The 15,593-nt window shown below is 37.3% G+C and overlaps 1 protein-coding gene and 2 pseudogenes across 1 annotated transcript; all 3 read right to left on the bottom strand.

Annotated features, from left to right (window-relative positions):
• Positions 1 to 1,493: 1,493 nt before the first annotated feature.
• Positions 1,494 to 5,577, bottom strand: LOC18050059 (protein NEN1). Its single transcript, XM_006440576.2, has 6 exons — positions 5,216 to 5,577; positions 4,963 to 5,120; positions 4,035 to 4,081; positions 3,896 to 3,959; positions 2,482 to 3,239; positions 1,494 to 1,916 (listed from the first exon to the last, which is right to left on the bottom strand). Exons 1-6 carry the CDS (start codon positions 5,493 to 5,495, stop codon positions 1,682 to 1,684), a joined length of 1,542 nt encoding a protein of 513 aa, XP_006440639.1. The 5' UTR covers positions 5,496 to 5,577; the 3' UTR covers positions 1,494 to 1,681.
• A 2,522-nt stretch (positions 5,578 to 8,099) lies between these two features.
• LOC18050058 lies at positions 8,100 to 9,702 on the bottom strand (annotated as a pseudogene).
• Positions 9,703 to 9,930: 228 nt separating this feature from the next.
• LOC18050057 lies at positions 9,931 to 14,110 on the bottom strand (annotated as a pseudogene).
• Positions 14,111 to 15,593: the final 1,483 nt, after the last annotated feature.

Below are 15,593 nucleotides of genomic sequence, written 5' to 3'. Positions count from 1 at the left end.
GCTGCCACTACCCGAAAAAGGTGGGATGAAGGGCAAACGGGAACGTGGGGACAGCGGCTATAAAAGAAGAAGAAATCGATGAAGAAGGGGACAGAAAAACTGGAAAGAGGGAAAACGCTGCCAAATTGCAACCAGGCCATTTCCTTACAAATTTCTAACAAACATCTTAAATCCAAATTACACTATTTTTCCGTAAACACCTTGTGCTAACTTAGGCATCGGAGGGTTTACGCCGGCAAAACCACCGGCGTCTCTGATCCGTTTTCGGTGAACGCAGGTCTAGTGAGAGAAAGGAGGGTGATTCCAGCCTTAGCGGTTCGTGCAGCAGTCGATAACTTAAACGTTGGTGAAAGAATCTGGTCGGTCTAAGGACGAGCAGATTTCGGCATCAACAGATGCCAAAATCCGGATGAATTGGTTAGTGGCTCGATCTCAAATCTCTGCATCATCATTGAATTTGTTTGGTGGAAAGCTGCTGGTTGATCTCCAAGAAGATCCTCCGACTATGAGCAAAATTTTCATGAGCTGATAATCTTCAAGCTGATGATTAGCCGGTACCTGAAATCACATAGAATGGTCAGAGGTGCCGGAAGTTTTTTCAGCGTAAACCCTCCGCACTCAAGTCAGTTTATAAGTTTTTCCGAAAAATAAAAATATCTCAATAAATAGTTTCTCTTTTTTTTTATAAAGATGGACCCCCCTCTTTAAAAGTGAGAACAGTTAAAAAATATCATAGAGAGATGAGTTGAAAATACCCTTAAACCTACGACGTTAGATCATGGCAATAACCATTAATTGATTAAGTTTGTGCCTTAATTTTAGGAGGAGGTATGTGGCGGTTCATTTTGACTGATTCTTGTTTCCTGGTAATCACCTAGTCGATGTGGTCTGCTCGAGGTCATCAAAATTATCACCTGGTCGAGGTGATCTGCTCGAGCTCATACCATCTGATCGAGCTGATTTGCTCAAATTCATACCACCTGGTCGAGGTGATCTGTTCAAGCTCATCGAAGTTACCACCTGGTCGAGGTGGTTTGCTCATGGTCTCAAAATTACCACCTACTCGAGGTGGTCTACTCAACCATTTGCTCACTTTTATTTGGAGGAGATCATTATCACCCTATTTAACTCTCCAAACACCTGCGATTATCTTATCTTTAAAGTAAAATACTGCATTGCCAATTCTATACATTTTTTGTTTGTTCACTGGAGATTTTTATTCTTCAGTTTGTTAAAATCTTTCCCACGTATTCCAGTGAAAATAGAGGTTTCAAAGAATTTAGGGTTTCTTAAAAACCTTTTGTTTTTTGTTTGCTTGTTGGCGGTAAAATAATTGATATAACAGAACCATTAATAATTTAATGGATGACTTTACTTGTGTTAATAGTGGCAATATTATCACACAACATTGCACTGCTTACTGTTTTTACCTTTTTCACTTTTCACTAATTTAGAGGAGGAAGAGAAACATAAAAATTGAAAAGGTAGACCAAGTTATATCACATTAAACTTCAAATGTCAAGAATGATATTACAATCATACATCATCTGCATCAGTACAATGTTATTTCCAATTCTCATCCTATGAAAAATGAAAAACAAATTTGCTGTGTACATGTCAGTCTACTTGGTTAATTGTTAACCATCAAATGCTGATCCTCCGAAAGGTTCTTTTCCTCCTGTTATTCGGAATGAATAATCAATTTTTTGGCCACCAATCGGATGCCTGCACTCTGCTGATAGTCATATGGATCTAAGGACAGGAATGCATCCACAAAGGTCCCTGGTTTTAACAAGGAATCGAGTTCTGCTGCATCAAATTTAACGAACACAAGCTTCTGAATGGTGCCAGATGCTTCTTTCTGGTACATTTCTGTAGCATACTGAGCAACATTCCCGAATACTACAGTAGGTATGCTGCAAAAAGGTTGGCAAAACATAATCCATCTCATGTATTTTCAATAGACCAATGTTTGTAAAAGCAAGGAGACTCTTAATTTCATGTTGATGCTTCATTTCTAATTCCACTTAAACAGAACATTAATGTTTCATTTGCTTGCCATAGATGGTGTTATGCCAAAAAGAGATTTCAATATTGACTTCCATCTTTATCTTCAAAACTACTACAAACTTTTGTACCGATCCATTTTTGTACTTAACCAGTACCGCATGAATCATGAAAACAATCTAAAAGCTAATAGTTAATAAAGCAAAATGAAATAAACTACATGCCCAAAATCCATGTGCATGGAAAAATGAACATCCAAACATATAGGGCTGGCTATCCATTTTCCCTATTATTATATAATCTTTTACACCTAAGATGCAACTAGAGATATCAAAATAAACATACCACGGTATCCTAAATTCTTGCTGTAGGAAAATGATGTATATCAGAATTTTAATTCCCTTAGACTGTAATTCTATTCATTTTCTTGCCGGAACGGAAATATATGGAATTGAAAATGGAGGGAAAACTTACTGCAATCTTGCTGTAGGATGGTTGAAGAAACCACCTTTTCTGGTCACAACATGCCTCCATTCAGAGCTGCTACCAGAATCTTCAACCAATTTCCTCACAATGACTTCACATGCATCAAGAACTGTGCATAGACTTTGAGCTATGTCAACCACAAAGCTCAACCGTGGCCGGCCAGCCTGATCAACAAACTTTGTGCTTATTCCAAAACGTATTTTCAAACGGGAACAACAAAGCTGCAAAATAACATCATTGTGCAATAATTTAATTTTTTGAATTTGACTCCCAGGAAACAATGGGACAACACCATCACTGATGGAGGAGAGGGAAACTTCATCAGGCTCCATAAATCCAGCATAACCACTTGAACCCTCAGACACAGATGCCATGGAACACATCTCATGAGACTCTGGCGCTGATTTATCTTCCATGGTGTCATCTGGTTGAAGAGATTGAGTCTCCATCTGATTGCTGAGTTGGTTCATGTCAAAAGGATTGGGTTGATCAGCAGTAGTTCCAGCCAGAACGGAGTCCACCTCCGCAGTTCCTTGAGTCACAAGAGAAAATATTGGATGAATTTCCTCCTTTCCTTGATCTGGGGGAGACGCATTTGAAGCATTTTCAAACTTAAATTTTGAAGAGGGAGTACTGAGGTTTTGGCTTGTCCCCTCAGGAGATGATTTAGCATTACTACGACTTCTTGTAGTAGCATTTGGGGAAACCCAACTGTTCACAGTGAATATGTCTGGGAGGCTTGATTCCTGTGAATATGGCAATTTCTGGTTAATTGTTACACAAGAAATCTTATGAAACATGCAAATCCATCAGCCACCCCACTAAACTCTCAATCAGATGTCATTTATGGGTAAAACAAGATAAGCCTAAAATATACAAGAACTCAAAAGTTATCGATTATGAGCAATCAGAGTGCAAGCATTCCACATCTCAGCATAAGCTGCATTTAATCATCTTACAAAATTTGATGGCCAAAAAGTAATTGGGATAGTTGAAAAACTATTGCAAACTTATATGCCACCAATTGATAGCCGTAGGTACAAAACAAAATTGAAGTGCATGATGTTATCCAAGGGTGGTGGGGTCTGGATTATGTATAAACCAAAGTAAACTTCAGAGGCATTGTAGCTAAACATTGAACTTCCTAGTCTCCTAGAGGGTCTTCATCTATCATCAAACTTCAGAAAAGCTGTACTTTTGGAAGCAATATGCACTATCTTTAAGAAAACATGTTATAATAAGATCAACTAGCAAGAAAGCATATCATACTCATCGGACCGAAATTGAGTCAAAGCTTAACATTACAAGTATGTTATACAGGAATATTATGACATCTGAAAGCTATCAATTTCTATCATTCAAGAAGAAGCCAGATCTCAATGCTTTTCCAACAAGAGATTACCAAGAACAAAACAGTTGCACAATACTTGAGAACTTCAAGATTCATTCGTACATCATCCAAGCTCCTGAAAGATTGTAGAAAAAAGTATTATTTCAAGGCAAGAGCAAGCAACATAACTCCTTGCAGTCTGTAAAAATACCTATGAGTCTGCTGTCCAAGGCCAAAATAGGTTGCAAGGGAGGCCATCTGCACAGATATTAACATATCAGCATCAAGAAGTAAACAGTTATCACATATGAAAAGTATAAAACCATAATGCCATAACTGTAAATTGCACACAAAATTCATCAACTCTTGTTTTATTAACAAATGTGACAGAACAGAAACCCAATTGCACGATTCTTTACAGGCTAAAACGCTGTGTTGGCACCTTCAATGTTCACAAGTTTCTCAAAATTTATCCAATAAGGTTCAAACTTAAATAGATTAAACAAAGAAAGCTCCACCTCTTTGACATGTCTTAAGCCATAAAAGGGTCCAAATATTGTTTTGGAAAAAGCAAAAAACAGTGATTGGCTAAAAAATAATAATGAGAGGGAAGGAGATAGGGAGGAATTTCTCCGGTTTGGCTCGAAAAATCAATGAAAGAAGGGCAATGTTGTGCATGTGCCATCATTCCAAGCCCAATCCTTTCACGGTATAGGCAGAAAGAACAAGGCCAAACTAACAAATTAACACATAGTCATAAGATCTAATTGACAACAAATGAATTTCTCCTCACTTCAATTGCAGTGAAACCATACAGTTGAAAGCTTTAATTTAGTTCTTCTTCTGTCCCTCCCAAAGAAACTTCCCTAGTTTCTTTTTCTCTTCTCCTTCCCTCCATCCAAACATAGGTAACTGTCGTGCTTCAACAAAACTTTAAAAGCAAAGCAGCTAAAGTGCTTCAATCCACTTTTACCAGACAGCCAGTGATTTCATCAGGCAGCATTAAAAATGATAGCACTTAATAATAACAGAAAAGGCACACAAGCAAAACATTGAAAAAAACACAAACGCTAAAATCGTTGGCACCCACAAACACTTGAACATAACATCATAGTAATCCAAAGCTAACAGATATTTACTTTCATGTCACCAGCTCTCCTTCCAAATCTCTGCGTCAGCAATGCCAACGAGTCAATCGTCCCCTTGGGCTCCGGCGCCGGCAGTCCGATCTCCGCAAACGCCTCTCTTATTCTCGCACAATCAAACCTCAGTATATTATGACCCGCCCATATCCTTCCTGTATAAACAACAATAAATAAATAAAAATCTAAGTTAAAAAGAACAAATAGTATTACAAAAATTGAAAGAAAAAAATGAGAGCTTTCAACGGACCATGGAGAATGTCGAAGACTGTATCGGCGATATCGGCGAAAGTAGGGGCGGAAACGACGGCGTCTGGAGTGATGCCGTTACAGCGTACGGAGAGAGAGGAGATAAGCAACGGGTCGGCGGGTCGGACCAGAGTGGAGTAGTTGTGGAGCTCCTCGAGCTTTTTGGGACAAACTAAAATTGCTCCGAATTCCAAAATGGCGAAGCGCTGGCCAGGTCGGGTCGGAACCGTTGTTTCTACGTCGAAGAACGCGATTTCGGATCGGTCTTGTGTCGGACCCATCGTTCAGATGATTTTTCTTCTTGTTATCGTTTAAGGAAGCATATATCAGCTGATTTTGACTGAGGTGAAATTATCGGTAAACGGTAACGAAGGCGCGAATTCGATTGGATATTTATAGAGTATTTTTTCCTTCGATTGCTTGTTGAATGGGTCACCGAATTATTAACTTGCTGTCACGCATGAAAAAATTCACATTTAAGAAAAAAAAATCATCCCTGATTTATATTATATTCATTCAACCACCACAAAATTTTAATGTATTTTCTGAACCATCATATTTTTAAAATTTATATCAATTAATCACTTTTACACAAACATCATTCAATAATTTAAATGAAATACCAATTTTACCTCTAAATAAATTAAAAGTCTATTTTATTTTGTAAAAAATTTGAAAAATAAAAAAATTATAATTATAAAAATACTCCTAAATTTAATTGAGAAACAAATCTCAAAATTATAATTTTTATTTTTTAATAAAGGATTTTTTAATAAATAAATTCAGTTATTTTAATAAAATTTTACAAAATTATAATTTTTTAATAAAAAGAATTATTAAAACTTTACAAAATCTAAATTTAATAAAAATCAGCTAAGAACCTCTATTTGAAATTTATTTTTTATTAAATTTAGGGATATTTTTTAAATTATTTTTTTTCAAATTTTTTAAAAATAAAATGATCTTTTATTTTTTTGGGTAAAATTATCATTTTGTTTTAATTATTTAACAGTATTTGTGTAAAAGTAGCTAATTTATACAAATTAAAAAAAAAATGTGGTACAGAAATCATGTTAGAATTTTGTAGTGGTTGAATGAATATAAAACAAAATAAAGGTAGTGTAATGGTAATGTCCCAAAAGAAAAAAAAGTGTTTCTATAAAATATAGAATATAAATAATTAGTTATGAAAGAGGAATGAATTTCAAGCAATGGGTTCAATAAATTTGAGCAGGTCCCTCTTACCATTGCCCCATCTTATCATTTATTAATCTCTTTTAATATTACATTTCTAAAAAAATGTTACAATTAGCTTATTTTGGATGGTCTCACTAGAATCATTTATTCAATAAGTGAAGCGTTTATTTATTTATTTTTTTCAAGTACATAATTGTTCCAATTTCAAAACGCATGTGTAACTGTCAAAACTCAATATATTAGAGGATGGGCATACCATATTGCATCATTCTTTTTATATAATGAATGTAAGGATTGATTATCAGAGAATAAACAGAACAGAAAAATAAACTATAAATTCAAATGCTTTGAGTTTCATAATGCAAAATATAGTTCATTTAATTAATAGCTTATCTTAGCTTAATCCAATCTCATCCTAAACGGGTTTGAAGATTCAGTACTAATTATTAAAAGGATAAAAGAAGTTAAAATGAGGGGAATGGGTAACATGCTGCCAAGAAATTGGATATGGACACATTACAAGAAATTAGAAACCCTACGCAACAAGTAAATTGAGAATGTGCACTAGGAATTATTCCTTGCGTTCGTGTACAAGTAGAACCAAAGCCGTAATTTTAAATTTCCAAGCAATATCTTAGCTAATCATTGGGGTTTTCTCTTAACGCGCACTCTGTCTCACGTTTCCTCCTCCAAGGGTCCAAACCAGCATAGTTTCTTGCTGAATACTGAATAGAATATGCCTAGCATATTGAAGTTTTGGCTTTGTAGTTAGCTAATCAAACATAATCACTATTAGCACTTGCCTTGCTCAAAAGCATTTGGATTTGGTCATAGTTCTTTTTACGCAAAATGATGGCAGTAATTGTGAAAGTTGCAAGAAATGATGAATGAATTGTCTGATTGATATTCTATTTCAACACAATCGTGCATCATGTTCCAGGGTTCTTGGCTTGTCTACTATTAATTTGGAGACACAAAAAAGATAAAGGTCTTCCCGCAATTGCATGCATATGTGGAAAGAATATTTAAAAAGTACAAACCGGCTAACTAGTACTTTTATAGTGACTCACTATCTATAAACAGTAACCGACTACTATTTTAAGTGATAACTCACTGTTGGTAAGAAAAGACAAAATGGTAGGATGACTTGGAAAGTAAAGAATCAGACAACATAAAAAACGACATGGAAGATTAGTCAGCAGTAGCCAAAATCAGTGTAAAATTAAAGTAGATAGAGTCACGTAGTTTTATAGATAACCTTTATTCGCTACTCGATAAAGGAAAAACTGTAAAAACACATTTTTCATTTTGTCTTTTCTTACCGACAGTGAGTCATCACTTAAAATAGTAAACAGTTACTGTTTATAAATAGTGAGTCACTATAATAGTACTAATTAGTCAGTTTGTACCTTTTTAATTAATCGTTGACTTTTCACCACATATAAAGAGTCATTTTCTACTTTTGTCTTTTGTAATCAATGTCAATAATGGTCCAAAGTCTTGACCAGAGTCTTGAGTTGTATATAAAGAGTCTCAAGTCAAGATGCATGAATGTGTAAGTGAATACACGAACAAGCAAGCACTCAACTTGTACCCAAAATCAATATCAATAAAATTTTCTTTTCATAAACACTTTGCAATTTCTTTAGACAGCAACTAGCAAGCAAGCAAGTAGTTTACATGAATTTTACACTTTTCGGGAGATTGGAGAAAGTTTTGCCACCTTATAAGATGAAAAACTGCCTAATGCCTATGAGAATACAAATGAATGATCACAAGAACTGTAGCAACTCCAGTAAATGAACTCAACGCGAGATGCAGTTCGTTAACACAAAGCAAATTTCTCTTGCTACCTGTCTTATTCCTTGATGCCCAAAAACAGCTCCGATAGGTCTGGGTTGTAGCCTTCCCGCATAGCTTGCATGGTGATCTCACCAAGCATCTTATAAATTAAAGATGCATGCTTGTGGGCACTGTCACCACCCACATAATCAAGAAGAACACCATTAATTTGGACCCAACTTCGACCTGGAGGCTTTCTTACACCCAACTTAATCATCTTCTGTCTCACAGCAGCAACATCCTGCCACCTTTTTAGCAGTAGCATACACATTAGCCAAAAGTGCAAGATAGCCAGCAGCTTGCTCAGGGTCAATCTCAGCCACCGATTTCTGAGCGACTTGTGACGCAAGCTCAGCATTGTTACGAATTCTTCAACCAAGAAGGAGACCTCACACAGCATCATTTGGTTTCATGGGCATATTCTGAACAAGACTGAAAGCTTCATCCAATAAACCAGCACGGCTGAAGAGATCTGCCATGCACCCATAGTGCTCAATCCTTGGTTTGATTCCCCAATTTTGATTCATGCACTCAAAAAATTGGCGGTCCTCATCAACAAAGCCACCGTGGCTACAAGCACTCAGATCACCTAAGAAGGTTAGCTCATCCAGTCTTGCTTCCTTCACTCCCAAGCTCCGCATCCATTCAAAGAAAACAAGAATAGCCCTGCTTCGCAAATCCCTTAATCATGCTTGTCCAAAAAACAGTATTCCTCCTCTGCATTTTTTCTAAACAGTCCGTAGGCTTCTTCAATCTCACTACAACTAGCATACATATGAATAAGTGCATTATTCAAAGATACTAAAACTGGCTCTCTTCCAACAGAAAATTTCTCCTCAACATATGAAGGTATCCACTTTCCTAACTTCAAATCCCCTATTTCAGCACAAGCCGATAAAGCTGACACCAACGCCACTTGGTCCAATCCCACACGGCCTCTTCTCACCTCGTTAAACAAAGACAACGCTTGCTTGGACTTCCCATTCTGAGCACACCCCGAAATCATGGTCGTCCAGGAAACGACATTCCTGTGTGGCATCTCATCAAAAACCTACCGTGCCCCGTCAATATCTCCACACTTAACATACCCCTTAAGCAACGAATTCCAACTCACAACACTTCTCTCAGGCATATCATCAAACAGCAAACGTGCACACCCCAAAACCACGCTCCCCTCCACTCAGGCATATCATCATCAAATGTGCCTGTACAGATTAAACTCAATTTCTGTTTAATTCAGTTTTAGGAGAATATGTGGTGACGAGGATGAGTTGGAGACAGAGGACCAAAAAGAATTACATGTTACTAGCTACAAGAAAAAGCCGTCTGGAATTTTGTTAAAACGGCAACCGTCGAAGCTGAGGGAACCGCTTCTTTCCAAACACCCAAAGCCAACAAAACCTTATATTATGCCTCAAGACAAAACAAAATCCCATTTTTACCCGACATTTTTCCCTCAAATTTACCATTAGTTGACACTGACACACTGTCCGTTAACAGAAAGTATTTATTGTGGGGCGACAAAGGAAATCAACCAACATAACATAACTCTTGGCTTGGAGCGACTAATGAGTAGCTTATGAAAAGTTTGTTTCAGTAGGGCCACGTTTGGTGGTCTATTTCCACAGTTTTGAGCTTAAACAATATCCATGATTTTGACACTAGCGGAGAAGCAAAAGCAGGGGCGAAGGGCAATTCATTATGAAGCGCTTTTTCCAGATTGTTCTTGTTGTCCATTTGGCAACATTGTATTGGTAACATTGGGGTACATTACATTATCGTTGGTATTGTTAACCATCAAATGATGATCCTCCAAGAGGTCCTTTCCCTTTTGTTACTCGTAATGAATAATTAACTTTTCGGCCACTAATCGGATGCCTGCACGCTGCTGATAGTCATATGGATCTAAGGACAGGAATGCATCCACACAGGTCCCTGGTTTTAAGGAGGACTTGAGTTCTGCAGCATCAAACTTATCGAACATGAGCTTCTGAATGTTGCCAGATGCATCTTTCCGGTATATTTCTGTAGCGTATCGAGCAGCATTTCCGAATGCTTCAGTACGTATGCTGCGAAAAGGGTGGCAAAACATTATCCATCTGTTGTATTTTCAATAGTGAAATATATGTAAAAACAAGGAGGCACTTAATTCATGTTGATGCTTCATTTGTAATTCCGCATAAACAAAACATTAATGTTTAATTTGCCCGCCTTTGATGGTGTTACGTCAAAAAGAGATTTCAATATTGACTTCCCTCTTTATCTTCAAAACTAATACAAACTTCTGTACTGATCCATTTTTGTACTTACCCAGCACCTCATGAATCTCGAAAACAATCCAAAAGCTAATAGTTAATAAATAAACTACACACCCAAAATCCATATGCATGGTAATATGAACGTCTAAACTTCTCAGGCTGGCTGTCAGTTTTCCCTATTATTATGTAAATTTTACACCTAAGACGCAACTTGATGAGTACCACAGAAAGCAAGAGATATCAAAATAAACATACCACGGTATCCTAAATTCCTGCCGTAGGAAAAAGATGTATATCAGAAATTTAATTCCTTTAGACTGTAATTCTGTTCATTTTCTTGCCGGAACGGAAAAATATGCAAGTAAAAATGGCGGGAAAACTTACTGCAATCTTGCTGCGGGATAGTTGAAGAAACCACCTTTTCTGGTCACAACATCGCTCCATTCAGAGCTGCTACCAGAATGTTCAACCAATTTCTTCACAACGACTTCACATGCATCAAGAACCGTGCATAGACTTTGCGATGCATCAACAAGAAAGCTCAACTTTGGCCGGCCAGCCTGATCAGGAAACTTCCTGCTTATTTCAAATCGTGTTTTCAAGCGGGAACAACAAAGCTGCAAAAAAACATCATTGTGCAATAATTTAGTTTTTTGAATTCGACTCCCAGGAAACAATGGGACAACAGCAGCACTGATGGAGGTGATGGAAACTTCATCAGGCTCCATAAATCCGGCATAACCACTTGAACCCTCAGACACAGATGCCGCGAACCACATCTGACGAGACTCTGGCTCAGATTTATCTTCCATGGTGTTGTCTGGTTGAAGAGATTGAGTTTCCATCTGATTGTTGAGTCGGCTTATGTCCAAAGGATTGAGTTGATCAACAGTAGTTACAGCCAGAACGGAGTCCAACTCCCCAGTTCCTTGAGTCACTAGAGTAAATATTGGGTGAATTTCCTCCTTTCCTTGATCTGGGGGAGACGCATTTGAAGCACTTTCAAACTTAAATTTTGAAGAGGGAGCACTGAGCTTGTCCCCTCGGGAGAGGATCTAACATTAATACGACCTCTTGCAGTAGCATTTTGGGAAACACAACCGTTCCCAGTGAAAATGTCTGGGAGGCTTGATTCCTGTGAATATGGCAATTTCTGGTTAATTGTAGCACAAGAAATCTTATGAAATATGCAAGTCCATCAGCCACCCCAGTAAACTCTCAATCAGATGTCATTTATCAGTAAAACAAGATAAGCCTAAAATATACAAGAACTCAAAAGTATCAATTATGACCAATGGGAGGGCAAGCATTCCACATCTCAGCATACGCTGCATTTAATCATCTTACAAAATTTGATTGTCAAAGAGTAATTGGGATAGTTGAAAAACTATTGCAAGCTTATATGGTACCAACTGATTGCGGTAAGTACAAAACAAAATTGAAGTGCATGATGTTCTCCAAGGGTGGTAGGGTCTGGATTACATATGAATCAAAGTAAACTTCAGAGGGATTGTAGACTAAACATTGAACTTCCAAAGGATCTTCATCTATCATCAAGCTTCAGAAAAGCTACCTATGTACGTTTGCATGCAATATGCACTATCTTTTTGAAAATATGTTATGATAAGATCAACTAGCAGGAAAGCATGTCATACTCATTGGATGGAAATTGAGTCCAAGCTTAACATTGCAAGTATGTTATACAGGAATATTATGAAATCTGAAAGCTTAATTTCTATCATTCAAGAAGAAGCCAGGTCTCACTGCTTTTCCAACAAGAGATTACCAAGAGCAACACAGTTGCACAATACTTGAGAACTTCAAGATTCATCCGAACATCATCTAAGCTCCTGAAAGATTGTAGAAAAAAGTATTATTTCATGGAAAGAGCAAGCAACATAACTCCTTGCAGTCTGTAGAAATACCTATGAGTCTGCTGTCTAAGGCCAAACTAGGTTGCAAGGGAGGCCATCTGCTCAGATACTAGCATATCAGCATCAAGAAGTAAATAATTATCAACTCTTGTCTTATCATAAGCCATAATGCCAAAATTGTAAATTGCATACAAAAGATTCATCAACTCTTGTCTTATCAACAATTATGACAGTACAGAATCCCAGTTGCAAGATTCTTTACAGGCTAAAACCTTGTTTGCAAGTTTCTCAAAATTTATCCAATGAGGTTCAAACTTCAAATAGAAGAAAGCGCCACCTCTTTAGCATGTCTTAAGCCAAAAAAGGGTCTAAATATGATATTGAAAAATGCAAAAAACTGTGATTGGCTTAAAAAAATTAATGAGAGGGAAGGAGGTATGAAGGAATTTCTCCAGTTTGGCTCGAAAAATCAATGAAAGGAGGGGAAGGTTGAGCATGTGCCATCATTCCAAATCCAATCATTTCACAGTACAGGCAGAAAGCACAGGGCCAAACTTACAAATTGAAACATAGTTATAAGATCAAATTGAAAACAAACGAATTTCTCCTCCTTTCAGTCTTGCAGTGAAACTATCCAATTGAAAGTTTTGACGTAGTTCTTTTTCTGTCCCTCCCAACCAAACAGAGAGAAAGACGAAATTTCCCAAATTTCTTTTTCTCTTCTCCTTCCCTCCATCCAAACATAGGTAACTGCCGTGCTTCAACAAGACTTTAAAAGCAAAGCAGCTAAAGTGTTTCATTCCACTTTTACTTGACACTAGATAGCCAGTGATTTCATCAGACAGCATTAAAACGACAGCACTTAATAACAACAGAAAAGCACACAAGCAAAACATTGAAGAAAAAAAAACACAAAATCTTAAATCTTTGGCAGCCACCAATACTTGAACAATAACATCATAGTAATCCAAAGCTAACAGATATTTACTTTCATGTCACCAGCTCTCCTTCCAAATCTCTCAGTCAGCAATATCAACGAGTCAATCGTCCCCTTGGGCTTCGGCGCTGGCCGTCCGACCTCCGCAAACGCCTCTCTTATTCTTGCACAGTCAAACTTCAGTATATTATGACCCGCCCATATCCTCCCTGTATAAACAACAATAAATATATAAAATCTAAGTTAAAAAGAACAAATAGTATTATAAAAATTGAAAGAAAAAATGAGAGCTCTCTACGGACCCTGGAGAATGTCAAAGACTGTATCGGCGATATCGGCGAAGGTAGGGGCGGAAAAGACATCCTCTGGAGTGATGTCGTTACGGCGAGCGCAGAGATTGGAGACTAGTGACGGGTCGGCGGGTCGGACCAGAGTGGTGTACTTGTCGAGCTCCTCGAGCTTTCTGGGACAAACTAAAATGGCTCCGAATTCCCATATGTGTCGGATCGGAAACGTTGTTTCTACGTCGAAGAACACGATTTCGGATCTGTCTTGAGTTGGACCCATCGTATATCTGCTTGGTTTTTCTTTTCTAGTTTTCGTTTAAGGAAGAATGTATCAGCTGATTTTGATTGAAGTGAAATTATCGGTAAATGGAAACGAAGACGGGAATTCGATTGGATGTTTATAGGAACATTTTGGGGTTCTCATAATTTTTTTTCTTTTTTACCTTCGATTGCTTGTCGAATGGGTCACCGTTTTATTAACTTGCTGGTCACGCTTGTAAAATTTCATGTCAAAAAGAAAAAGCGTTTCCATAAAGAATCCAGCCAATTTGTGACTTTAACTCTTCACCCTCGGATGTAATGCTTGTTGAATGGGTCACCGTATTTTCAACTTTCACGTCAAAAAGAAAAAGTGCCATGCAACTTTTGTCTTTTTACCGTCCAATGAAATGGAAAAGCAGACTCAATGGTAAGGTCCGTAAGGATGTATATATTTGATAATTAACATCATAGGTCCTATTTAAAAAAGAAAAATTAAAAAGTGAATTTTTAACAGATAAGTCTGAATTATTTTAAATTTGAAAATAAGCAAAAGAGCAGCGATCAACACTTACCGAAGCAGTCACCTGCTCATCTTCATCCTCTTCCTCCCTAACTTTACTATTCCCATTTTGCCTCCACCTTTCTATTGATTCCTTAATATACACTTCACTGACAAAAAACCACATTTTGGGTACTATTGCTACTACCCGCTACTGCCTACTGCCGTTGCTACAACCTGCTGCCATCGCTTCTCCTGCCGATCGTATTAATTGGATTGAGTTATAAATATTTGAAAATAAAAAGAAAAGAAAGTGGTCAAATGAAATTTAACACAAAAAAGACAAAATGTGGTGTAGGTTGTCGTTGTGGCAACATAAATAGGGCCTTCCATAAAATATAAAATATAAATAAATAAATCTTCCTTCTTAGGTTTTCTCTGAAAAATAAGAATGAAACTAGATAGGGTCTTTATGGCTCTTCTTTCTACCCACGAGTTGGGTTATAAGAATCATTTTTCTCTTAGTAAACTTATCTGATTTTGCTTTCAATACCAGCCTTGTTTTGGGTAGCAACCAGAGTTCAAAGTTAGAGGAGTCATCGCTAGAATTAATCCATTATTAATTGAAGCCAGTGTCTGCAAACGGGCTATAGATATGGAAGACTTAATCAAACGATGTAGAGCAATCACTATATCAGGAGAGGGAGAGGGGAGAGTATCTTTTAGGAGCAAAATGAAAGCAAAAGGAGAAAAAATTGTGGCGGAATGCTTAATAGGGAAGGTGTTAACAAACAGGAATGTGAACAAGAAAGGCTTAAAAATAGCTTTGCAACAAGCTTGGCAAAATATTAGAGCAGTAAAAGTAGAAAACTTGGGGGACAATGTATTCCTCTTCAAGTTTGGAGCAAAGATGGATAAAAGGCGTGAGTTGACAAGTGGTCCATGTCTTTTTAATAATGCCTTCCTTGTGTTTACAGAGCCTATAGGTATCGGTGATATCTCCAAACAATCCTTTGTACATACATCATTCTGGGTGCAACTTCAAAATGTACCCATTATGTGTATGGATAAGGAAATATTAATGGTAATTGGTGGCACAATTAGGAAAGTTGAGAAGGTGGGAACAGATGCCAGCAGAGATGTTATGGGGTAGATTATCAGGCTTAGGGTATCACCAAGCCACTAACAAAAGTCATACTGCTGCTGACAAAGAAGAAACAAGAA

The sequence above is a fragment of the Citrus clementina genome, unplaced genomic scaffold (assembly GCF_000493195.1).
Source record: "Citrus clementina cultivar Clemenules unplaced genomic scaffold, Citrus_clementina_v1.0 scaffold_3, whole genome shotgun sequence".
NCBI classification, from domain to species: Eukaryota; Viridiplantae; Streptophyta; class Magnoliopsida; order Sapindales; family Rutaceae; genus Citrus; species Citrus x clementina.
This window is presented reverse-complemented; position numbering and strand designations above follow the sequence as displayed.

Excerpts from the sequence above, each read along its gene's own strand:
- LOC18050059 (XM_006440576.2), bottom strand. The coding sequence starts at position 5,495 with ATGGGTCCGACACAAGACCGATCCGAAATCGCGTTCTTCGACGTAGAA. Across the intron at positions 3,960-4,034 it reads CTTGGACAGCAGACTCATAG|GAGCTTGGATGATGTACGAA; the intron begins GTATTTTTACAG and ends ACAATCTTTCAG. Across the intron at positions 3,240-3,895 it reads GTGCAACTGTTTTGTTCTTG|GAATCAAGCCTCCCAGACAT; the intron begins GTAATCTCTTGT and ends CCATATTCACAG.